General features: G+C 35.6%; 2 protein-coding genes across 4 annotated transcripts in view; one reads left to right on the top strand and one right to left on the bottom strand.

Moving 5' to 3' along the window:
• The window catches only part of LOC138713870 (GTPase-activating Rap/Ran-GAP domain-like protein 3), an 878,969-nt gene that overhangs the window by 440,408 nt on the left and 410,654 nt on the right, over positions 1-27,907 (bottom strand). The window lies entirely within an intron of this gene.
• Cyp49a1 (Cytochrome P450 49a1) overlaps positions 1-27,907 on the top strand; it is an 89,006-nt gene that overhangs the window by 29,331 nt on the left and 31,768 nt on the right. Inside the window, exons 4-7 of the mRNA XM_069846336.1 lie at positions 1,447-1,563; positions 5,872-5,948; positions 20,869-21,070; positions 27,005-27,170. Coding sequence (XP_069702437.1) covers positions 1,447-1,563; positions 5,872-5,948; positions 20,869-21,070; positions 27,005-27,170 — 562 coding nt within the window. The remainder of the gene's footprint in view (positions 1-1,446; positions 1,564-5,871; positions 5,949-20,868; positions 21,071-27,004; positions 27,171-27,907) is intronic.

The raw sequence follows: 27,907 nt of genomic DNA, 5'->3' as shown, positions 1-27,907 counted from the left end.
TCACAACCATATAGAAGAACCGGTAATATAATTGCTTTATAAATTCTAACTTTCAGATTTTTGGACAGCAGACTGGATGATAAGAGCTTCTCAACCGAATAATAACAGGCATTTCCCATATTTATTCTGCGTTTAATTTCCTCCCGAGTGTCATTTATATTCGTTACTGTTGCTCCAAGATATTTGAATTTTTCCACCTCTTCGAAGGATAAATCTCCAATTTTTATATTTCCATTTCGTACAATATTCTGGTCACGAGACATAATCATATACTTTGTCTTTTCGGGATTTACTTCCAAACCGACCGCTTTACTTGCTTCAAGTAAAATTTCCGTGTTTTCCCTAATCGTTTGTGTATTTTCTCCTAACATATTCACGTCATCCGCATAGACAAGAAGCTGATGTAACCCGTTCAATAATAATAATAATAATAATAATAATAATAATAATAATAATAATAATAATAATAATAATAATTTATTTTATTTATTTATTTATTTATTTAATGTGCTGTACAACAGCCAGTGGCCAATTACAGTTCAGCACAAATATAACAAAAACATAAAACAAAAATAATTATTACACATAAATATAATTACAATTACAATAATGACGATGATTGGATAACTAAGAATACTATGAGAGAATGTTAATTGAGTATAATGCCTAAAAGAATACATAAATGATAAATCGTTGCCAAGAGCAAACAAAGTCTATACATTGAAGGGATCGAATTCGCAGCCATGCATGTTGGCATTTTTAATGCATCTGGAGACTGGTGAAAGAAATTTCGAATTTCTAATATAGAAAAGTTTGTGGGCTCTCATATCTTTTGTTGGAATACGTAAGGTAATATTGTTTAAGAAAGAGTCACAGGATATATCGCCTTTGAGGACTTTACAAAAGAACAGATAATCTAGCTCATGGCGTCTAGCATATAGATTTTGACAATTAAAATATTCACATTTTCTCTCATAACTATACCCGGAATTAATGGGCAGAAATCTGAATGAACATAAGGATATAAATTTTCTTTGTATATTTTCTAATAATAATAATAATAATAATAATAATAATAATAATAATAATAATAATAATAATAATAATAATAATAAAAACAAATAAGTGTGTCGCGATATAGTGGGCGTTCAATACAGTGTGTCGTCAGTCAAAAAAAGTTGGGAACCACTGCTCTAATCCATACCTGAAGTTTTTCCCACTTTTTAGTTACACACTGTATAGGCCCTAATGCTGCAATTTAAAGATTATTTTCTGTTTTGTTGCATAGTACGTACTGTACTTTGTTCTGTGTGTTTATATTTGTTGAATGGTAAGCAGTATCAATAAACAGATTAGAACTTAATTGGTAACATGACAAAGAACTGGATAGATAGGAAACATACTGTCAGTCGCCTTCTTGAAACAATTAATTTCTCGTTGCGTCAGACATGGGCCACAGTGGGACGAGTTCCGCAGCAAGGTGCAGCAAGTGATGCTGCAGCAGGGGGCAGCCAAGAACTACGTGGCCCCCCTGGACCAGGTGGCCAGCGACTTCATGGCGAGGTGAGTTACGCACTTTTCATGTTACGCAATTGACCGGCACCAGGACACACTCGTCCTACTTTACTTTGCCGGCAAGGAAAAGTAGGCTGACAAAACCACAGAGCCGCCACCACAGTTTGTGATCGTTGCTTCCAACGCACAATTTGATACAACACATAATAAGTAAAGTACTATTGAACTGCAGCTATCGTACAACATTTTGTGTTCTGTAAACCATAAGCTTCTTTGGCCTATAAGCAAAAATGTCGGCTTACCACGCCGAGGCGCTGTTTTAAGTCGAGTCTGTCATTTAACATTTTTGATAGACAACGACAATATTTGGGACAGGTTTTTGCGTAGTAGTATCATTTTGTCACTGGTCTTTATATACTTTCCTCTAATCGTGTAATAGTCAATTAAATCCCACTCGAGTTTTGATTTTCTCTAGATAGTGTCTAGTGAGATTACTGTTGACTATTTCGTATATATGACGTCATTCCAGTTTCGGCCAATGAAGTGTAATTCAATTTTGAATTCCAAACAATCACAGTCATATATCGCGATAATTTCTGCAGTTTGATTTATCACTATCAATTTATCGGAGGGTTGTTCTTTTGTTTAGCCAGTGACGCCAACTATTTCCACATATATCAATGAACATGAATCCATTGTATCAAATAAAGTGCGAAATCCTACTTCCACATCTACATCTTCATCTTCTAATTCCATGTCCATTGTATCTAAAGAAAATGACACTCCTTCATAACAATTGTTCATTTAATTAATTTATTAATCTGGTTATTTGTAATTATATTATAAAATGTTTAAATTAAATTATGATTTCAGCAGATAATGAAAACGTATTTCTGTTATAATAACAAGAGAAAAGCGTAGTACATGTAATTAACATTGTTAAGCCTGTATTTCGCTTTTCTCAATTGGCATTACTGAATAACATTCAATTTCTTTATTGCAGTAATCGATATTCATCTATTTCGACTTCACAATGTCTGAATAGGTTAAGTATTGATAAATACAAAATTATTAATAATTTGTGATTGAATTTTAGGGATATATTATTTACATTTTTATTTTATTCACGAAATAGTCCTAATAAATGTCACTCGAGGTCTGAGATTTCCCAGATAAATCCACTCGCTTGGCTCGTGGAATTAAAGGCAAATCTCAGACCTCTTGTAACATTAGGCCTACTATTGATAAATCCATAGGGACACTTGTGACAGTAAAGGTCGCTATTGGGATTTTTCTCGGTTTTCTTCCTTTTCCCCATATTAGGTATTTACATAATTCCGTCTACATTTCGCCATTTCCTCATCATTTGATTGCATTCCCGAGCACCGGCTGGCGATGCACGGAGGAGGCTGGCCTAGGGACGAGGGGGGTCGCCTGCTCGAAACCTGGGTAGGCAGCGAACCCTAGTGTACTCAGCCGGTGTGGGTTGGGAATGCGCCTAGCTTGAAGGTTGGCGCAATAGATCGTGAAAGGTCACAGTACTCCCTCCATACATTCCTTTCCATTCCATTCCAACCCCTCTTGTTACTGTCCACACCTGTGGAGTAACGATTAGCGCGTCTGGTGGCCCAGGTTCGATTCCCGGTCGGGGCAAGTTACCTGGTTGAGGTTTTTTCCGGGGTTTTCCCTCAACCCAATATCAGAAAATGCGGGGTAACTTTCGGTGCTGGACCCCGAACTCATTTCACCGGCATTATCACCTTCACCTCATTCAGACGCTAAATAACCTCAGATGTTGATAAAGCGTCGTAAAATAACCTACTAAAAAAACCTCTTGTTACTGATTGGCAAGATTCACCGTAATGTTTAAACACAACAGCAGGACGTTCCCTTCTGTGTATAAAAACAGTGTAGCAATAACCATATTTCATAGCTCATGTTTATAATTATAGCAATATAGTGGCTTGTGCAGCAAATGCTGCAAACTAGGTTCATTAGACGTTCAAATAAACATTTTTCAGATTTATTTTCAATGACGAATACCAGACATTCTGAAAGTTATTTGCTTCCATAACAATGAAAGATACTCTCTCTCGAGCCAATACTGAAGAGAACCACGCATATAAATATCTACACCACACCGCCATTAAATATATGAAAAAGACCCAACCCCACTCGATTAATAACTATAAAAATATTTTATTTTAATAATATTATTATCTTACACAAGTTTTATAGCTTTCAGCAACATATACTATATATACTATATAGCCGCCACTCAGTAAAATATAGAAATCAAAATCTAATTAAGTTATTCTCTACATCTACTTATATAACCCCAAAACGTTTCACTTTCATATAATAAATATAACATTAATATGTATAATTAATGAAAAATAGTCACATCATGGCATTAACTACAATAATATTTCATTTCTAATGGTAATAATGCCATCAAACCACCTAAAGTTTTGTAGGTTTTAATATCCGATACACAGCTGTACCCAGAAAATTACACACCACAAAATCGAACCTGAAAATTAATTTTATTAAGTAAAGTTTTTAATAATCAATTTAATTTGAGCTCTTAATATGTCAGCATTCTTGCAGGATCATGGCCTTCGTGTAATATTGTTTACTGTAGTGTGTGTTTTGTTTTATGCTGAAATGCAATTAATTAGTTCTCAAAACAAACGAAAGATGGATTTTGGAAAATAGGAAAATGATGTAGGAAAATTGCCATTTCACTGAAAACTACTATTTTTCTGAAAAACGTTGGGTTCCAAGCTTCAAAATGAGGGGTCATTTATTGAAATCCGTTCAGCCGTTTTCTCGTAATTTCCATTACCAGTTCAGATTATATATACAGATGAAAGGTGATATTTCGTATTATGTGACGTAACGAAGCAAATAAACGTCACATACTACGTTAAGATAATTATTATGATCATTACATTTAAATCATGATTTACTTTCATGACAATCATCTCTAAGGAATTGGTTTACGACCACAACAATCGCAATTATTATTCATGAGTTCCTTTCTAAAAACGACTATAAAAAGGTTAATGAATTCAGTGAAGTTATGCACGAGCAATAAACGGTTTTGTTCTTCATATGTACAGCATACGGGCTATTCCATATGAAATCGATCAGTAAAAAACCTCGCATTTCTTTATACTCTAATTTTTTTTTTTCCTATTTATACAAGGTGCTGAGAAGAGTGCATTTTCAAAAATATAGTATCGAAAGTCAAACGGTTTTCGTATTGTTGAGCGACAAATTTAGCGTATTTTATAAAAACAAGCCTCTTTCAGCGCTCAGAACTCTGGAACCATTTACTGCAGAACATTGAACGGGAGCTCATTTTGAAGCTGACATTTGGTAGGTTATGTTAAGAAGTAATCATTATGTTTATTGTACACAGAGAGACAGATAATCTGATTTTACTTACTTTTAGGCTTTTTGACAATTTGTAAAAATGTAAAAAAATATTGAGAAAAAATCTTGCATTATTAAGAAGGATTCGGCATTGTTTGCTTAGTGGCTCGGCAATAAGTTTCGAGGGTATTAAGTAGATTATTTCCACACGCCCGGACTTGAACGGCGCAGTACCGCAAGCACTGGCCGAGAGCTGAAGATAAGCGAGCGTTGGGCGTCATTTTACTCCTGTGCTTATGTAAACTTGTGATAAAGCTAGCCCAGCTATGCGCTACTAGACGAAACATCACGTGTTTGTCTCCTGGCCTTGCTTATCTCGGCTAGCTCCCGTCTCACAGTCAGCTGGTTAGTTTACGCGCGTACTATTTATTTTATTTATTTGATATTTTCAATACTTTATCAACGTGCCATCGGTTTATTATGTGTTTATTTGTACTTTCAATGCGGAATCTAACTATATGTTTTTTAAATATTTTTTCCTAGCCAAAAGCGTCCTAATGAGGAACAATCTAAATTTCTCCATTTCCATAAAAATTAAGAAAATCTGTTTATATGTCAATATAAACTTTAATTTCTCAGCATCAAAATAAACCATGATTTTGATCATTGGGTGAAAGGGTTTCGGAGCTACAACAGTTTAAAGTTGCTAATTTTATGAAAATACGATAAATTTAAATATTTTTAATTTAAACACTATGAAGTTCTGATGCCTCAAACTTTGCACAAAGCATTGTATTACAGTTCTCTACGTACAAAAAAAGTTTCATTGTATTTAGAAATTGTAAGGTCAATTTTCTCTATATTTCGGTCGATTTGAGATGGAATAGCTCATATACATGAATTGTGAATCAATTTCAGACTACGTTCAGAAAAACAATAAATACCGCAAAGTAACACTGTTTAATTGTGTTCCAGGATAGATTCCCTCAGAGACGAAAACCAAGAACTCCCCGATAATTTCCTGGGTGAAATCTACAAATGGGCCTTGGAATGTAAGTAATGTCAGAGATTCATGTTAGCAATTTTTAACACCCCTACTGCCAAGGAAGGCATCCCTGCAAACAAATGTTCAATACGGCATGAATTCAGATTATGTAACCTGTTTTTTCTTATTTGGTTTATTTTACGTAGCTTAATCAACTGATATGGTTATCTGGCGTCTGAACCAGAAGAAAGTGTCAGTCAGTCAGTCAGTCAGTCAGTCAGTCAGTCAGTCAGTCAGTCAGTCAGTCACTCAGTCAGTCAGTCAGTCAGTCAGTCAGTGAGTCTGTCAGTGATTAGATAATGGAATTTGTTGTTGTGTTTTCATTTAAAGTATTTCGAAATACAAGAATAGTTCAGATTCCATGGAAACGCCTTTCAGCTCTAATTCAGCAGTGATTAAATTAGAAATGCGAATATATATTACTATTGGTTTGTGTAGAAAATGCTGCAAACTAAGTTCATTAGTTGTTGAAATAAAAATTTTTCAGATTTATTTTCAATGAGGAATACCAGACATTTTGTAATTAATTGGTTTCATAATAATGAAACATACTCCTTCTGAATGGTTTTTTTTATGCCAAATACTTTCTCTTGAACCTATCCACCTTCAGTTTCTGAGTTTCAACGCGAAAATGCAAGTAACAATGTCAGGACGATCAGTGGATTTTTCATGTGGGAGTAAAGCAATAGCTATTTCAGATCATTGTGGATTCTAGGTGAAAGTTAAAAAAAAGTCAGGTTTGCTATTCTTTCGAACAAAAGACATAGCATCTTGGTATAGCTGCTGCATGTAGAGCTTGAAATGTAGAGGGTAAAATCATTTTATCCTGCTAAGTGATCTTGCTGAAATGATCGGGAGACTACAAAGTTTTGTAGGCCTTTTATTTTATCAGTAAGTAATACCTTTTAGTCTTTCATTAGGAACCGTAATTTTTGCGATCTCTCGAGCCAATACTGAAGAGAATGATGCATATAAATATCTACACCACACCGCCATTAAATATATGAAAAAGACTCAACCCCACTTGATTAATAACTATAAAAATATTTTATTTTTAATAACAGTATTATTATCTTACGTAAGTTTTGTAGTTATATATATATATATATATATATATATATATATATATATATACATACACATACACTATATATCCACCACTCAGTAAATTATAGAAATGACGATCTAATTTAAGATATTCTCCACATCTACTTATATAGGCCTAACCCCAAAACGTTTCACTTTCATATCACCAATATAGCATTAATACGTATAATTAATGAAAAATAGTCAGATCATGGCATTAACTATAATAATATTTAATTTACAATGGTAATAATATCATCAAGCCACCTCTAGTTTTGTAGATTTTAATATACAATACACAGCTGTACTCAGAAAATTACACACCGCAGAATCAGACCTGTAAATTATTTTTAGTAAGTCTTGAAGTTTGTAATAACCAACTGAATTTGAGCTCTAAATATGTCAGCAATCCTGCAGTCCATGACCCTCGTGTAATATCCCATTGTTTATTGTAGTGTGTATTTTGTTTTATTCTGAAATTCAATTAGTTCTCAAAACGGACGAAAGATGGATTTTGGAAAATAGAAAAATTATGTACGTAAACTAATGCTTCACTGAAAGTTACTATTTTTCTGAAAATCCTTGGGTGCCAAGCTTCAAAATGTCGGGCCATTCATTAAAATCCGTTCAGATTTTTTCCCGTAATTTCCATTACCAGTTCAAATTATATATATAGATGTAGATCCAGAGGAAGTACACAACAGTAACGTACTTTCCAATGTTCGGCGTATTATTTCATTGGCGCTCAATCAATAATGTAGGCCTGTTACACTTTTTCTTACGTTTATACTATCCGCCCTTTTATTGTATTCTCATTTAGGACAAATAAACTTTCTCAATTTATTCAATAACAGTTCAAGGTTTCTTATTTGTTCGGATAATTCAACTATTCACATCGGATAAAAAATGCTGTGCTCTAGAAATCACTAAACAATTTATTTTTATTAACCGTTAAATTGCTTTTGTCTATTCTTTTGCACTCACGTTGTCGAGTTTGTATTTCTTTCAACTTGCCCTACATAACAGAAGAAACTCCCGTCACTTACAATTCCCACAGCACCGGACCTGCACCTTAACAACTCAGGACTTAAGAACTCATAAACGTCTGTAACATAGCAGGATTCGAACTCACTACTGTGGCCACCACTCAACGCCCTTCGGCGTGTCGTAAGCCACGTAGGAAATGTAAGCGCTTCCGGTGTAAAATCTTTTCGAGAAACATAAACAAGGTCGAGTTAATTATGTAGACTCTTGCAGGCCTGCCAACACGTACGGTGTTGCGTGTCGAATTGTTTGAAGTGAGCGCTCAAGGGGACCGGTTAACATTACTGTGTTGGGTAACATACTTCTGCAGCGGTCATTGCTGCAACAGCTGAATCACGAAAATTGTATTGCGAAAACGAGTTAGTCATGCACTGTTCGCGACCACATTTAATAACTTATCTTTTACAAAACCTTACATAGATTTAACCGGAATGTATTTCGCCTATATCTGCAATTATTATTGTTATTATATAATAATAATAATAATAATAATAATAATAATAATAATAATAATAATAATAATAATAATAATAGACTTATTGAACTGTTTTACAAAAAAAAAGTTACGGAAGTAGAAGCAAATACCTTACTATAATAATACCGGACATCTAGCACAATACAATTTAACACAATAATTACAATTAATAATAATACATAAAATAACCTAATTAATAAGTGCACTAAATTGTATAATACAACCTACATATGTATAGGCCCTACATACAGTAAGTTTCACATTGGTACTGATAATAATATTTCACTTAGTCTCATCTCACTCACTGTAGTGGCACTATGACGCATTTCACTGACACTTTAGGACACATTTCACTGACACTATAGAACACATTTCACTGACACTATAGAACACATTTTACTGACACTATAGAACACATTTCATTTACATTATAAATTCATTGGTGTTTGGGTAAAGGGAGATAAGTCATAAAAATGAGTTCGGAGATAAATGAAAATTAAACTTGGAACCCTTATTACAAATAATTTTCTACACAAATAAAACACATCAACTGCTAGTATTCTTTGATTTTTGCACACCCACTTGTATAATTTAACTTGTGTGTTCATCTGGGGAACAAAATTCCACCTGCACAAAAAATGACTTATACCCCTTTACCCGAACACCACAGAAATATCACTGACCGGAACTATTTTTTTATTATCCAATTTAATAGACCCTATTTCACCCTGAGGTATATTAGAGTTATAGTTGGCATCAAAATACATATTACACCCTTATTCATACATATAAACAGAACTACATTTAAACTAAACATTTCTAGTCTAAGGCCCTCTTACACGCTATTTTAAAATAATTTACAATTCAAACCGAGGTAGTAACTCGTCAAGCTAAATAAATACATGTTACCTTAAAAAATTAAATGTTACATGTCACCTTAATTTTAATTTACACTTTATACACAACTTTTTAAGTTATTCTTGAATCTCCTTAAGGAAGGACAGCCCTAAAAGACCGCTGCTGGTAGATCATTCCAATCATTTATAGTTCTACTAGCCGTACCCGTGCGCTCCGCTTCACCTGTTAGAAATAAATATAAAGTAATTACATAATTAAAATAGGACGTTTGATCCAGGGAACATTCGTGTTTGATAGAAGAATAAATCGTTTAATATGTTACTTAATTTAAATTGTATTTAAATAATTAAAATGCGATCATTGTGGTCCAGAGAGCACTCATTTGATGCAATTACAATTCCTTTAACATGTTTGTTAATTGTTACTACATGCAGCCATAGTTTAATGAATGTACAAAATAGCCTATTAAGTTTTCTGTGCATAAGAAGTTATTTTAATCTTACCTGTCCTCGATTCTTCACTCAGAAGTTACTGTAATAACATTATAGCATTATGTCCATCTACAGAAACTACACTTTCCAATGGTGAATTAATAATTAATTATACAAATCGGTTAATTTAGCATCCGATATTACTTCATAAAAACACAGAAACATTCTCTGTAGGCTATGTCTCATAGCTTTCGATTGTTGTTGTCCAAGGCCCCTTATAGACGAAGTCATTTTTTCTTATTTCATTGCACCGCCTTAGATGGCGTTATTTTAATTTTAAAACTCATTTATCTCATTAAATATGAGTCCTATCAAAATTTTACAAAGAATAAAACGTATCGGAAATCAGTTTTAAAGAAACTTTTGTTATGTAACATTTTTCACAAAAATCAATAATAAGCGAGATATTTCGATTTATTTAATTCTGGCCCCCCTTATAACCCCCCTTTTAAATAAAGAATTTTGAATCCCATATAGCCTAAAATCAAAGTTACAACGAACCTAATTTATATTCCAATTTTCATATAAATCGGTTCAGCCATTATCGCGTGAAAAGGTAACAAACATCCAGACAGACAGACAGACAGACAGACATACAAACAAAAATAAAAAAAAGCGATTTTCGGTTTCAGGGTGGTTAATTATATATGTTAGGACCAATTATGTTTGGAAAATCGAAAATTACCAGAAAAACTAGCCGTACCCGTGCGCTCCGCTGTACCTGTTAGAAATAAATATAAAGTAATTACATAATTAAAATAGGACGTTTGATCCAGGGAACAACTTTTACAACAGCGCAAGATAATCTGCTTCGCTCATTACCCAATTTTTTTTCATTGTATTTATTGCATATATATTTTATGTATTTTAACACGATTCAATTGAGCATAGTTAAAATCTGAATTATAAAATAATGGATTGCTAAGCTAACGTACTATTACTGCATACTAAATCAATACACTCTCGTTGTTCGTTAATTCTCCGAGATTAAAATGAGTGTACATAAATATTATTTTAAGCAATACAGAAAAAGAATGTACAAAATAGCCTATCAAATTTTCTGTGCATAAGAAGCTATTTTAATCTTACCTGTCCTCGATTCACTCAGACGTTACTGTAATAACATTATAGCATTATGTCCATCTAGAGAAACTACACTTTCCAATGGTGAATTAATAATTAATTATACAAATCGGTTAATTTAGCATCCGATATTACCTCATAAAAGCGCAGAAACATTCTCTGTAGGCTATGTCTCATAGCTTTCGATTGTTGTTGTCCAAGGCCCCTTATAGACGAAGTCATTTTTTCTTATTTCATTGCACCGCCTTAGATGGCGTTATTTTAATTTTAAAACTCATTTACCTCATTAAATATCAGTCCTGTCAAAATTTTACAAAGAGTAAAACTTATCGGAAATCAGTTTTAAAGAAACTTTTGTTATGTAACATTTTTCACAAAAATCAATAATAAGCGAGATATTTCGATTTATCTAATTCAGGTCCCCCTTATAACCCCCCTTTTAAATAAAGTATTTTGAATGCCATATAGCCTAAAATATAAGTTACAACGAACCTAATTTATATTACAATTTTCATCGAAATCGGTTCAGCCATTATCGCGTGAAAAGGTAACAAACATCCAGACAGACATACAAAAAAAAAAAAAAAAAAAAAAAAAAAAAAAAAAAAAAAAAAAAAAAGCGATTTTCGGTTTCAGGGTGGTTAATTATATATGTTAGGACTAATTATTTCTGGAAAATCGAAAATTACCAGAAAAAGTTCGGCTACCGATTTATTATTAGTATAGATTTAATGGAATGTTAATAAATACAATAAAATTAGTTTCAGGACCCTAGTAGAGAAAATTTAAAAACTAAAATCAGTTATTAATGCTTATTAGTATCTAGTGTTTGTGATATTCATAGCAATATTAATAGTGTTAGTCCTCTGAACGAATCAAACATGAAGGCCCATTGTTTCGGGTCTGTGTAATCGAAATGCATGGCCCAGTAAAAGAGCTCCAAATGAAGTGGTCTTATGCGGCCCAACGATTCGATATCCACGGCCTCCTATAATTAAGCGTGCTTCGGTTAAAACTGTGTTTTCATGCCTTTCAACTGAAATGAACGCGGCAGGCAGGCTTATGGCTTTGAGTATCGCGAGGGCTGTGGATCGACAAACATTCATTTAGCCTGCTGTGTCACAAAGCTAGACCGCTACATGCTCTGGTTCTGGAATCAATCACACGTTACATATTGACTTATAAGTCATTCAAAACATGCAGTATAAGAGGCTTTATATTACCCGAAAGTTATATTACCCTGGAGACCCAAGTTCGAATCCCGAGAGAGGTCAAGTGGAATTTGTGGTCCAAAAAGATGTAATGAGAGGGGGTTTTTGGGCACTATCGTTTCCTTTCTAGTCAATGCTCTATTTTTCTCCACTCGCTGTAGTCTAATCCATTTTTGTTGGCTTTACGAGGGCAGGAATCGGGATGACACCTTGCACTATGGCTTCCAATGGCTGTGTATGTGATTATTGTTCAAGTTCGACAGATGATCCAAATCCGATGATGACAGGTGGGTCAGCCTTCACAAAGCCAGGTCCCACTGAATGAATGAATGAGTGAATGAATGAATGAATAAATTAATGAATATATAGAGTAACGAATGAGTGAATGAATGAATGAATGAATGAATAAATGCATTAATGGATGAATAAATGAATGAATAGATTAATGGATGAATGAATAATGAATAAATGAAAGGATGGATGAATGAATAAATGGCTAGATGGATGAGTGAATGAATAAATTAATGGATTAACGAATTAATTAATGGATGGATCAATGAATGAAAATATGAATGGATGGATGAATGAATAAATAAATAAATTAATTAATAGATGAATGAATGAATGAATGAATATATAGATTAATGAATGAGTGAATGGATGAATGAATGAGTAAATAAATGCATGAAGGATGAATGAAAGAATAAATGGATGGATGAGTGAATGAATAAATGACTGGATGAATCAGTGAATGAATAAATTAATGCATTAACGAATTATTTAATGAATGAATGAATCAATGAATGAAAAAATGAATGGATGGATGAATGAATAAATATATTAATGAATATATGTATGAATGAATATATAGATTAATAAATGAGTGAATGGATGAATGAATGAATGAATGAATAAATAAATGCATGAATGGATGAATAAATGAATTCATGAATGGATGAATAAATGAATGAATAGATTAATGGATGAATGAATAAATGAAAGGATGAATGAAAGAATAAATGGATGGATGGGAGGATGAATGAATGAATGAATGAATAAGTGACTGGATGGATGAATGAGTGAATAAATTAAGGATTAACGCATTATTTAATTAATGGATGGATCAATGAATGAACATATGAATGGATGAATGAATAAATAAATAAATTAATGAATAGAAGAATGAATGAATGAATGAATTAATTAATGAGTGAATGGGTAAACGGATGGATGGAATATGTAAATAAATAAATATAAAAATAAATAAATAAAGGGAAAAGAGGATGAATTACTATCAAAGGTATACGATGTCAAATACGCCCAACAAGGGCTCTTGAGATTTGCCTTAACGTTTATGTGAGCTCCTAGCCTAAAGGCCATTTGTCTCACTTCGTTCACAATGTGTCACTGAAGGGACTTGAGTAAATTTTACAGAGGGAAAGCCAAATAGACCATATACCTATCTATCAGTCCTCCATTGTCCTCTTGAGGAGAAGGGCTTGGGCCAGGGACTTGCCCTCGCACGTAGGTCGCTTCGGTAGGCCCATTGTACTACGCGGAATGTAATATTGTGCATGCCCTACGGACTCTCGCGCAACAGCCGCCTCCGAACTCCCATACAGACTTACTTACTTACTTACTTACTTACAATTGACTTTTAAGGAACCCGGAGGTTCATTGCCGCCCTCACATAAGCCCGCCATTGGTCCCTATCCTGAGCAAGATTAATCCAGTCTCTACCATCATATCCCACCTCCCTCAAATCCATTTTAATACTATCCTCCCATCTACGTCTCCGCCTCCTCAAAAGTTCTTTTACCCTTCGGTCTCCCAACTAACACTCAATATGAATTTCTGGATTCGCCCATACATGCTATATGCCCTGCCCATCTCAAACGTCTGGATTTAATGTTTCTAATCATGTCAGGTGAAGAATACAATGCGTGCAGTTCTGCGTTGTGTAACTTTCTCCATTCTCCTGTAACTTCATCCCTCTTAGACCCAAATATTTTCCTAAGAACCTTATTCACAGACACTCTTAATCTCTGTTCCTCTCTCAAAGTAAAGTCCAAGTTTCACAACCATACAGAACAACCGGTAATATAACTGTTTCATAAAATCTTTCAGATTTTTTGACAGCAGACTAGAAGACCAAAGCTTCTGAACCGAATAATAACAGGCATTTCCCATATTTATTCTGTGTTTAATTTCCTCCCGAGTGTCATTTATATTTGTTACTGTTGCTCCAAGGTATTTGAATTTTTCTTCGTCTTCGAAAGATAAATCTCGAATTTTTATATTTCTATTTCGTAGAATATTCTGGTCACGAAACATAATCATATACTTAGTCTTTTAGGGTGCTATCATAGACATTTCGCTAGCCCGCGCTACGAGCGTGCTAAACTAGCCCCGGCTATCGACAGATTACTTGTACAGGATTCATATCATATCATATCGCTAACACTGGTTTATGAATACGAAAAACGTTAGTTCGCTGATCATCCACCGGAAGCCCGCGCTAAGAATGTCTATGAATATGGCCCATCGGAGTTTACTTTCAAACCTATCTCTTTACTTGCTTCCAGTAAAATTCCCGTGTTTTCCCTAATCGTTTGTGGATTTTCTCCTAACATATTCACGTCATCCGCATAGACAAGCAGCTGATGTAACCCGTTCAATTCCAAACCCTATCTATTATCCTGAACTCTCCTAATGGCATACTCTAGAGCGAAGTTAAAAAGTAAAGGTGATAGTGCATCTCCTTGCTTTAGCCCGCAGTGAATTGGGAAAGCATCAGACAGAAGCTGGCCTATACGGACTCTGCTGTGAGTTTCATTGAGACACATTTTAGTTAATCGAACTAGTTTCTTGGGATTACCAAATTCAATAAGAATATCATATAAAACTTCTCTCTTAACCGAGTCAAGCGACGAGCTCCATATGATCGCAAAGAAAACGTTCTATAACGCAAGTAATTGCTGCAGCAAATACATGTGTTTTCAACGACTATAGGAGAGAGATACAAGCTAATTTTCTCGACCATTTTTCGCTTACAGTATGTTAAAATCGGAAGTATTCCACGTACAATCCCACGTTCTAGTACTTTGTGTTATAAGTACACCCGGCGCCCCCTAACTGCAATGCCAGTTCATTTAGTGCTCACATAATTGCCACTAATGAGTTCAGTTGTTATTGATCAGCTATACAATACCCACAGGGAACAACGGCACCATGAATCACACACGGCATCTGCGATGCCCAGATATTGCTAGGGGATTTTCACATCGTTTATACTTTTAGACACCAGGTAGCATATTCGAGGTTTAGCCGTAGAACCATCCGCACCTGGAACTAGAGATTATGGGCGGACGAATTGAGAATCCAGCTTAAAACATTCGTTACTTGAATACCATAAAATGTTGATATATAACCAAAATTACCGTTTCTGGCACGTGAAATATGTAATGGGAACGTTGAGAGCGATTATCTTATCTTTCCCGCAGTCTGCGGGCGAGAAAGCTGAAAATAATAATAATAATAATAATAATTCTTTATTTATACTGGCAGAGTTAAGGCCATAGGGCCTTCTCTTACATTCTACCAGGTCACAAAGTATACAAGCAGTTAAAATTTAACAAAAAGTTAAAGAACAGAATACTAACATATTACAAAAAAATAATAACAGCATAATAAAATCTAACTAAACAGCATGAAAATAATACCATAACATAAGAAAGAAAGTAAAATACATTGGAATATAACAAAAGCAACTCATTTAGTACAAATGGTTAATATGGAAAACGTAAGGAAGAATATATCAAAATAGAATGTAATAAAATAATAATAAATAAGAGGGAAAATAATTGAAATTCACAATAAAAAGGCTATGATAATAAACTCATCAGCTGATAAAGAGAACAAAAAGGGGAAAGGAAGGAAAGAAATATATACCGGTAGCCTATACTTTTACAAAACTATCGCAGAGGAAAGGGCTTATAACTGAAAGGAATCTAATTCAAAAAGTGCAATTTTAATTAATTTTATGCTCGACCATGCCGAAATGTAGTAATTATACACCTGGTAGCAGACCTTTAATGCATGTCATTAAAGTACACCTACTCATTAAAGATCAGGTCTTTCAGCCAATGACGACTCAGGTTACAACTGTTCAGCCAATGACAGGTCAGCTTTCTACCGTTATAAAACCGCATGTATCGATTATTCTCGGATATGCAATCGAAAGAGAATTAGCGAAAAGTCACGGAGGCTGGAAATCCAATACTGTCGCAGAAGGTTATGTTCTGTTACTATAATAATGAGCGTTAATTGTAAATAATATTCAAATAAATTCAATTTGTCATCTCGTTTTTCAACGTCTAATTTAATTTCAATGTTATCTCTGTAGGTTCTTATGGCCTAGCAAGGTCAATGTCGACATTTGTTCCTCGGAAAAAATCAATACTTTCGCGTCTGCGCACATCTCACAACATACGGGACATTGCTCCAGGTCAGATACAAATAAAATTAATAATATCAAGTTAGAAATATGGTCGAGCATAAAAAGTCGTATGAAACTCGCCTATAATGGTAATTAAGAAGCTTGTATGAAAATTATGAAACTCGCTTGCGCTCGTTTCATAAATATCCATACTCACTTCTTAATTACCTTCATTATAGGCTCGTTGAATAATGTACTATTTGAAACTAGACAATGTCCGACAGTCTCTGACGTGTTGTGGTAGAGAGTTCCAGAGATGAGCTGCAGAGACGGTGAAAGATGAAGAGTAGAAGGATGTTCTGTGTTTAGGAATGGAGAGTGTGATATGGTGTTGTGAGCGAGTATCTATTTCCTGATATGAGGACAAATGTTGAAAACGAGAAGCTAAGTAGCTAGGGTTAGAGGTTTGAAGAATACTGAAGAGTAAAGTGAGAAAGTGAATAGTTCTTCGCTCCTTGAGACGGACCCACTGATAACTGTGGTTGCCAGATTGGTAACGTGACTTCTGTGCAGGAGGTGGTACCACTCTCAGCCGAAGTGGCAACAGATGCCACTGACTGGACAGAGTACTCAAGGACACACCCCAAAAACGCGAAATCGAGTATCTTGTCTTTGTCGTAGTCAGTGGACAATAAGACTGACAACTGTGATTGGCAGATTGCTAACGCGACGTAGGGTAAAGGTTGGTAATATTGTGATATGAGTAATATTGTAGTACCTAGCTCTTTTTGGGAATTTATTACAATTTCACTGAGCGAGAGGTAGATCGGTTTTTTGCGTCAACGTAGTAAGGGAATGTTTATGGACAAGTTTTTGCACAAAATCGATTCTCCTCTCGCCCAGTAAAATTGTAATAAGTTCTCAAAAAGAACTATCACAATATTACTCGTATCACAATATTACCAACCTTTACCCTATATTTGTGTGGTAACGTTCTCAGGTACACTGGCAACAAATACTCACTTACTGGTTTTTTACTCGCGCTGGCTGTACAACTACACCTTTCCCCCCTCAATAGATCTGGAGGGGGTAACTTGGAATTCACCTTCACATAAAATTCAATTCTATCCCTTGTTCTTCCTGTTGTCCCCTTGTTCTCCTTGTATTCCCCTTGTTCTCTTTGTATTCCTTTATTTTCTTCTAGTGGGCACCTAATTTTCGTCTTACACTTCTTCTCCTTGTGTACCAATCGTTCATGTTGTCTTGCCGTGGTTCTCCTTGACTTCTCATTGTTTTCCTTGTCTTATTCTTATTCTCTCTTATTTCCTTGTTCTCTTAATGTCCGCCTTGATCCTCGCCTTCGCCTTGTTGTCCCCGTCGGCCAATCTTCGATATCGTCCCACACCACACACGGGACTGACGTCTGATTTGAATTTCGTTATGGTTTAGAGGGGTTAAATGGGGGAATAGCTAAGTGACGTGAGACCAATGAAATTGAAAAAGGTTTAAATGATTTAAGTAAGCTTTCCCTCCTGTGTGTAGTGTGGGGCGATACCGAAGCTTCACCTCCCGATCTTCAGCTTGTTCTCTGTGTATTCCCCTTGTTCTCCTTCCATTCTCTTTCTTCTCCCTGTATTCACCTTATTCCTCTTATATTCCACTTGTTATTCTTGTATTCCCTTAGTTTGCGTTCTCAACTTATCGATGTATTCCCTTTGTTTTCCTTTATCTCTCTTATTCTCCTAGTATCCATCTTATTATTCTTCTATTTCCCTTGTTATCCCTGTCACCTCCTTGTTCTTCATATCTTACCCTTATTTCTCTTGTATTCTCTTTGTCCTCCGTGTCATCCCCTTATTCTTCTTGTATTTCCCTTGTCATCCTTGTACTTCTCTTCTTATGCTTGTCTTTTCCCTTTTCTCCTCGTAATCCCCTTGTTATCCTTGTTACCTCCTTGTTCTCTTTATCTTGCCCTTATTTCTTTTGTATTTCCTTTGTCCTCCGTCTCATCCCCTTATTCTTCTTGTATTTCCCTTGTCATCCTTGTAGTTCTCTTCTTATGCTTGTCTTTCCCCTTTTCTCCTAGTAATCCCCTTGTTATCCTTGTTACCCCATTGTTCTCTTTATCTTACCCTTATTTCTTTTGTATTTCCTTTGTCCTCCGTCTCATCCCCTTATTCTTCTTGTATTTCCCTTGTCATCCTTGTAGTTCTCTTCTTATGCTTGTCTTTCCCCTTTTCTCCTAGTAATCCCCTTGTTATCCTTGTTACGTCCTTGTTCTCTTTATCTTACCCTTATTTCTTTTGTATTTCCTTTGTCCTCCGTCTCATCCCCTTATTCTTCTTGTATTTCCCTTGTCGTCCTTGTAGTTCTCTTCTTATGCTTGTCTTTCCCTTCATCTCCTAGTAATCCTCTTGTTATCCTTGTCGCATCATTGTTCTACATATCTTCCCCTTATTTGTCGTGAGTCCACACGTGTGGAGTAACGGTCAGCGCGTCTGGCCGCGAAACCAGGGAGCCCGGGTTCGATTCCTGGTCGGGACAAGTTACCTGATTGAGGTTTTTTCCGGGGTTTTCCCTCAACCCAATATGAGCAAATGCTGGGTAACTTTCGGTGTTGAACCCCGACTCATTTCACCGGCATTATCACCTTCATCTCATTCAAACGCTAAATAACCTTAGATGTTGATAAAGTGTCGTAAAATAACCTACTAAAAAATATTTCTCTTGTATTCTCTTTGTCCTCCGTGTCATCCTCTTATTCTTCTTGTATTTCCCTAGTAATCCTTGTAGTTCTCTTCTTATGCTTGTCTTTCCCGTCTTCTCCTAGTAATCCCCTTGTTATCCTTGTCGCCTCCTTGTTCTCCTTATCTTCCCCTTATTTATTCTCTTGTATTCCCTTTGTCCTCCGTCTCATCCCCTTATTCTTCTTGTATTTCCCTTGTAATCCTTCTAGTTCTCTTCTTATGCTTGTCCTAGTAATCCCCTTGTTATCCTTGTCGCCTCCTTGTTCTCCTTATCTTCCCCTTATTTATTCTCTTGTATTCCCTTTGTCCTCCGTCTCATCCCCTTATTCTTCTTGTATTTCCCTTGTAATCCTTCTAGTTCTCTTCTTATGCTTGTCCTAGTAATCCCCTTATTATCCTTGTCGCCTCCTTGTTCTCCTTATCTTCCCCTTATTTATTCTCTTGTATTCCCTTTGTCCTCCGTCTCATCCCCTTATTCTTCTTGTATTTCCCTTGTAATCCTTGTAGTTCTCTTCTTATGCTTGTCTTTCCCGTCTTCTCCAATAATCCCCTTGTTATCCTTGTCGCCTCGTTGTTCTCCTTATCTTCCCCTTATTTATTCTCTTGCATTCCCTTTGTCCTCCGTCTCATCCCCTTATTCTTCTTGTATTTCCCTTGTAATCCTTGTAGTTCTCTTCTTATGCTTGTCTATCCCGTCTTCTCCTAGTAATCCCCTTGTTATCCTTGTCGCCTCCTTGTTCTCCTTATCTTCCCCTTATTTATTCTCTTGCATTCCCTTTGTCCTCCGTCTCATCCCCTTATTCTTCTTGTATTTCCCTTGTAATCCTTGTAGTTCTCTTCTTATGCTTGTCTTTCCCGTCTTCTCCTAGTAATCCCCTTGTTATCCTTGTCGCCTCGTTGTTCTCCTTATCTTCCCCTTATTTATTCTCTTGCATTCCCTTTGTCCTCCGTCTCATCCCCTTATTCTTCTTGTATTTCCCTTGTAATCCTTGTAGTTCTCTTCTTATGCTTGTCTTTCCCGTCTTCTCCTAGTAATCCCCTTGTTATCCTTGTCGCCTCGTTGTTCTCCTTATCTTCCCCTTATTTATTCTCTTGTATTCCCTTTGTCCTCCGTCTCATCCCCTTATTCTTCTTGTATTTCCCTTGTAATCCTTGTAGTTCTCTTCTTATGCTTGTCTATCCCGTCTTGTCCTAGTAATCCCCTTGTTATCCTTGTCGCCTCCTTGTTCTCCTTATCTTCCCCTTATTTATTCTCTTGTATTCCCTTTGTCCTCCGTCTCATCCCCTTATTCTTCTTCTATTCCCCTTGCTTTCCTTATGTTCCCCTTGTTCTGCTTGTAATGGCGAGAGAGAGAGAGTTGCATTTTTATACGATGGTCAATTCCTAAGTTACCCCTCTCTACCTAGTGAGGAGAAGGAAATAGTTCTACGTCGTAGGTAAGTCAGTGTTATTCCACGCTGGTACACAAGTCAACGTGTTGTATTTTGTTGCAGCGATCGGCCGAGTCGCCCTGGACACCAGGCTGGGTTGCCTAGACGACTCCATTTCCGCAGACTCGGAGACCCACCGAATACTGCAGTCCATTCACACGTTCTTCACCAACGTGGCGGAGGTCGAACTCAGGGCTCCGTTCTGGAGAGTGTGGAGCACGCCGGCGTGGAAAAAGTACATCGGCGCCCTGGACATGTTCCGAGAGTGAGTCACTAATTTAATTAATTTAGGGTGCACTAAAATGAAATAATAATGTTTTTCGGGAAAAATATTAATTTTTTGTTTTTACTCTTAAGAAATATATCATCGATGCTTATAGATTCTCCAATGGCTTCAAACTTGAAAATTTTTGTACCAGTGTTACCACTATGATTAATGCTATAGTCAACAAGATGATAACTATGGAAATGTAAAAAGTAACAAATGAAAAACACGATTTTTTCCCAACATAGTATTTTTTTCTATTTTAAATTATCACTCTATAGTATTTATAAGCGTTTAAGATTTGAAGTGACTTTTTAATAACGTTACAATTTTAATTAATTAAGGGTACACTGAAGTGAAATAATGACTTTTTTCACAAAGAAAAAAAAAGATTTTTTTTTCGTTTATTCTTAAAAAATATCTTGATGGCTATAGGTTCTCCAAAACCAGTGTTACTAACATCATTAATGTTCTTGTCAACAAAATGGTAACTATGGAAATGCAGAACGTAACAAATGAAAAACCCGATTTTTTTCTACTATAGTAATGCTTTTATTCTAGTTCAAATGATTATAGTATTTATAAGCCTTTAAAATTCGAAATAACGTTTTAATAACTTTACAATTTTAATTAATAAAGAGTATACCGAAGTGAAATAATAACATTTTTCAAGACAAATATCAATTTTCTTTTCTTACTCTTAAAAAGTATCTCGATGTTTAGAGATCCTGCTCGGAAAATTTCAGAGACTTGCACCTCTTAGAACGCTTGTTTTGGCCGCCATTTTCAAAGGCGTGAGAGGTATAAATCTATTTTTCTCGGTTTTTAGTTTTTGCACAAATTTTGAGCTAGCTGTATGAATTTCTTTCCACGCATCCCTCAATGTCTACTGCAAGAAATTTTGCATACCTAACTCAACAGGATTTCAAAAGGATTTAAAGAAATAATTTGTGTAGTCGTGGGAGTTTTTTATTTCGCATTTTAGCTACAGTAATTTAAACAATTTTTAAACAAAACTAATGCGCACAATTGAAATTTCCATGCCAATTATTAGAGAGCTTTTGCATCGTTAGCGTTACACGTTATACGTCTTAACGTCGCAATAGTGAAGAAACAATGATGTACGGGGTTTTAGCGTGAGTGTTATTTTAAGGGTTTTTGCGCCATCATTCACTATATACGTTAAACTTCGGGTTAATTCGGCAACTTCGGAAGTATTCGTTTTCATTTGTTTACATTGCCGTAATGTTACAAAAATACACACTATGATAAAATGAGAGGTTATGGTAGTACAAGACTGAATGTTGTAGGAATACTGTTTTATAAAGATAATACGTATGGGCTATTCCATATGAAATCGATCAGTAAAAAACCTCGCATTTTTTATACTCTAATTTTTTCCCTATTTATAGAAGGTGCTGAGGAGAGTGCATTTTCAAAAATATACTATCGAAAGTCAAACGGTTTTCGTATTGTTGAGCGACAAATTTAGCGTATTTTATAAAAACAAGCCTCTTTCAGCGCTCAGAACTCTGGAACCATTTACTGTAGAACATTGAACGAGAGCTCATTTTGAAGCTGACATTTGGTAGGTTAAGATAAGAAGTAATCCTTATTTTTATTGTGTACAGAGAGACAGATAATCTGATTTTACTTACTTTTAGGCTTTTTGCTCATTTGTAAAAATGTAAAAAAAATATTGAGAAAAAAAACCTTGCATTATTGAGAGGTATTCGGCATTGTTTGCTTAGTGGTACGACAATAAGTTTCGAGGGTATTAAATAAATTATTTTCACACGCCTAGACTTGAACGGTGCAGTACCGCACGCACTGGCCGAGAGATGAAGATAAGCGAGCGTCGGGCGTCATTTTACTCCTGTGTTTATGAAAACTTGTGATAAAGCTAGCCCAACTATGCGCTACTAGACGAAACATCACGTGTTTGTCTCGTGGCCTTGCTTGTCTCGGCTAGCTCCCGTCTCACAGTCAGCTGGTTAGTTCACGCGCGTACTATTTATTTTATTTATTTGATATTTTCAATATTTTCTTATCAACATGCCATCAGTAAAAAATATGTGTTTATTTGTACTTTCAATGCGGAATCTAACTATATCTTTTTAAAATATTTTTTCCTAACCAAAGGCGTCTTAATGAGGAAAAATCTAAATTTCTCCATTTTCATAAAAAGTAAGAAAATCTGTTTATATGTCAATGTAAACTTTAATTTCTCAGCATCAAAATAAACCATGATTTTGATCATTGGGTGAAAGGGTTTCGGAGCTACAACAGTTTAAAGTTGCTAATTTTATGAAAATACGATAGATTTAGATATTTTTAATTTAAACATTATGAAGTTCTGATGCCTCAAACTTTGCACAAAGCATTGTATCACAGTTCTCTACGTACAAAAAAGTTTCATTGTATTTAGAAATTGTAAGGTCAATTTTCTCTATATTTCGGTCGATTTGAGATGCAATAGCTCGTATGGAATGTTGTGAATATGTAAGTTTCTTAGAAATGAATTTAATGCGGAATGAGGTTGTATAAACTTCATTGTTTAAAGTAATAAATACGAAGCTTAATTTATAAGGATATAAATGTTTAACATCTATAGTGAGAATCACGTAAGAGCAGTTATATACAGTTGTTCCAATAAAACAATATATACAGCAAATTTTTAGTTATTTTTCAACATATTCCGCAACAGAACTCAGACATTTGTCATTCAGTTGGATCAATTTTTGTATTCTTGTATCGTAGATGTCTGCCGTCTGGAATCGGAACCAATGTGTCGGCACATGTCTTTGACATGAGTTGTTTTTGCGCGCTTCCAGGATTTCACAGGTCTCCAAATGTGAGACGGCTATACTGACATATGTGGTTTCTCCATGGAATGATAGCCCTATACCAACAGTCCATGAAACTCGAATAAACTCATTTCGCCACAAATGGTAACATCTGTTTCTGAAATCCCCGATTCATTTATAGTTGCTGTCGTTTGGAAATGGTCAAATAAGAATCTCGCGGACCGAGAAGAAAACATTTCGAGTTGTTGCTGTCTTTTACTGGTGATTTCATTACAAATGATCAGTTCCATAAATTAATTATGCTGGTATACGCAACGTTATGAGTCTGTTCTTGCAGTTTTGAACTAGAGATAATAATTTTCTGCCATTCTCAATTTTTTTTAGTTTCACTTTTCGAACTGGGCCTTCGATATAGCGTTTAGCGTTTATCGTTGCTTCGTGGTACGAAAACTCTCTAATATGATGACAGTACGTTGAAGATAATAGTAAAATTTTACTTACTTACTTACTTACTGGCTTTTAAGGAACCCGGAGGTTCATTGCCGCCCTCACATAAGCCCGCCATTGGTCCCTATCCTGAGCAAAATTAATCCATTCTCTATCATCACATCCCACCTCCCTCAAATCTATTTTAATATTATCTTCCCATCTACGTCTCGGCCTTCCTAAACGTTTTTTTTCCCTCCGGCCTTCCAACTAACACTCTATATGCATTTCTGGATTCGCCCTTACGTGCTACATGCACTGCCCTCTCAAACGTCTGGATTTAATATTCCTAATTATGTCAGGTGAAGAATATAATGCGTGCAGTTCTGTGTTGTGTAACTTTCTCCATTATCCTGTAACTTCATCCCTCTTAGCCCCAAATATTTTCCTAAGCACCTTATTCTCAAACACCCTTAACCTATATTCCTCTCTCAAAGTGAGAGTCCAAGTTTCACAACCATAAAGAAGGACCGGTAATATAACCGTTTTATAAATTCTAACTTTCAGATTTTTTGACAGCAGACTAGATGACAAAAGCTTCTCAACCGAATAATAACAGGCATTTCCCATATTTATTCTGTGTTTAATTTCCTCCCGAGTATCATTTATTTGTGACTGTTGCTCCAAGATATCTGAACTTCTCCACCTCTTCAAAAGACAAATTTCCAATTTTTATATTTCCATTTCGTACAATATTCTCGTCACGAGACATAATCATATACTTTGTCTTTTCGGGATTTACTTCCAAATCTATCTCTTTACTTGCTTCTAGTAAAATTCCCTAATCGTTTGTGGATTTTCTCCTAACATATTCACGTCATCCGCATGGACAAGCAGCTGATGTAACCCGTTCAATTCCAAACCCTCTCTGTTATCCTGGACTTTCCTAATGGCATAATCTAGAACAAAGTTAAGAAGTAAAGGTGATAGTGCATCTCCTTGCTTTAGCCCACAGTGAATTGGAAACTCATCTGACAGAAACTGACCTATACGAACTCTGCTGTACGTTTCACTGAGACACATTTTAATTAATCGAACTAGTTTCTTGGGAATACCAAATTCAATAAGAATATCATATAAAACTTCTCTCTTAACCGAGTCATATGCCTTTTTGAAATCTATGAATAACTGATGCACTGTACCCTTATACTCCCATTTTTTCTCCATTATCTGTCGAATACAAAATATCTGGTCAATAGTGGATCTATTACGCCTAAAAGCACAGTGATAATCCCCAATAATTTCATCTACATATGGAGGTAATATTCTCAAAAGAATATTGGACAAAATTTTGTACGACGTCAACAAAAGTGATATTCCTCGAAAGTTACTACAGTTAGTCTTGTCCCCCTTCTTAAAGACAAGTACGATTATGGACTCCTTCCATTGTTCTGGTAAGTAGTAAAATTTAACTTTCAAAATATTTTTGTATGGGGAGATGAAATACAATTAAAATATTTCTTTTATGAAACACTTTTAAATACGTAGAAAATATTAAGCAATGTAGCGGAAAATTTATATGTATATTATTTGTATAGTCTATGTCAAATAAGACGTATGGAAAAAACGAAAACTGTAGGTCTTACTTACTAATGGCTTTTAAGGAACCCGAAGGTTCATTGCCGCCCTCACATAAGCCCGCCAGCGGTCCCTATCCTGTGCAAGATTAATCCAGTCTCTATCATCATACCCCACCTCCCTCAAATCCATTTTAATGTTATCCTCCCATCTACGTCTCGGCCTCCCTAAAGGTCTTTTTCCCTCCGGTCTCCCAACTAACACTCTATATGCATTTCTGGATTCGCCCATACGTGCTACATGCCCTGCCCATCCCAAAACGTCTGGATTTAATGTTCCTAATTATGTCAGGTGAAGAATACAATGCGTGCAGTTCTGTTTTGTGTAACTTTCTCCATTCTCCTGTAACTTCATCCCGCTTAGCCCCAAATATTTTCCTAAGCACCTTATTCTCAAACACCCTGAACCTATGTTCCTCTCTCAGAGTGAGAGTCCAAGTTTCACAACCATACAGAAGAACCGGTAATATAACTGTTTTATAAATTCTAACGTTCAGATTTTTGGACAGCAGACTGGATGATAAGAGCTTCTCAACCGAATAATAACACGCATTTCCCATATTTATTCTGCGTTTAATTTCCTCCCGAGTGTCATTTATATTTGTTACTGTTGCTCCAAGATATTTGAATTTTTCCACCTCTTCGAAGGATAAATCTCCAATTTTTATATTTCCATTTCGTACAATATTCTGGTCACGAGACATAATCATATACTTTGTCTTTTCAGGATTTACTTCCAAACCGATCGCTTTACTTGCTTCAAGTAAAATTTCCGTGTTTTCCCTAATCGTTTGTGTATTTTCTCCTAACATATTCACGTCATCCGCATAGACAAGAAGCTGATGTACCCCGTTCAATTCCAAACCCTGCCTGTTATCCTGAACTTTCCTAATGGCATATTCTAAAGAAACTGTAGGTATAATATGAAAAATTTCAAGTTTCACTTCACTGTACCCTCTCATGATATTGTCTTCAGTCTTGTGTAGTTCTTTCCAAAGTACAGAAATTCCCTCCAGTTAAATTTACGAAGCTCTAGGAATGATTTAGATATTGGTTGCTCTCAGAGTGTGTATGAGGTACATCACTGAAGCAATGGAACGTCTGCAGCTGGAAGGTGAGAGACGATCTGAGGAAGATATGTCCATTGTAGAGAAGATAATAGTCAAGACCTCCGACCCCAAAATAGCAGCCGTCCTCGCCCTGGATTTGCTGTTAGTCGGCGTTGACACGGTAAGGAATTTCATGACACCAATCAGGGATGCAATGGCAGAAATCATGCATTGTATTCTATTGTATTTATTTACATTCCATGGTATTCGTACATCGCTCCACAGCTAAAATATGGAACATGTCAAAAAAATCTTAATAATACTATAAAGTCTTAACTATAGTCACAGTCTAGTTGAAATATATACAGAAGAGTTGTACAATCTACTAGTACAACACAAAGTTTTAGTATCGATACTTAATACAAGGCAGAAATATTCATGAAGCGTTGTTGAATGTCATGAATTCACCTACAGAATAGAAGACGTGAGAAATTAGGTACTTCTTTAATTTGGCCCTAAATAATCTTATGTTTTGAGTTATTTTTTATACATCTTGATTACACAACTTTTAACACTGTATCACTTCGGAATATGTATGGTAAGACTTTCCTGTGTTAAACTTCAACGTACCTCGTTTACATGTTTCGACCTATTTATGGGTCATCTTCAGAACTGGTCGTTGTTGGTCTTGGCGCCACTTGTTCTGTTTCCTGTGAGGGTGTGTTCGTGTGGTATAGTGTAGAGTCAAAGAATGTGTGTGTTTTGAAGTTGAGTTGTGTGTTGAGAATTTCGTTGGGGTGTGCTTTTGTGTGTCTGTATATTTCATACTGTTCTAGTGTGTCTAGTTTCTGGCTTTTTGGTTGGATGTGCAGTATTTCCATGTCTGTGTTGATGTCTCTGTGGGTGTGGTTAGCATTT

This window comes from Periplaneta americana, chromosome 14 (genome assembly GCF_040183065.1).
Source record: "Periplaneta americana isolate PAMFEO1 chromosome 14, P.americana_PAMFEO1_priV1, whole genome shotgun sequence".
Classification (NCBI taxonomy): Eukaryota; Metazoa; Arthropoda; class Insecta; order Blattodea; family Blattidae; genus Periplaneta; species Periplaneta americana.
Note: the sequence above shows the minus strand (reverse complement) of the source record. Positions and strands in the feature narration are given on the sequence as shown.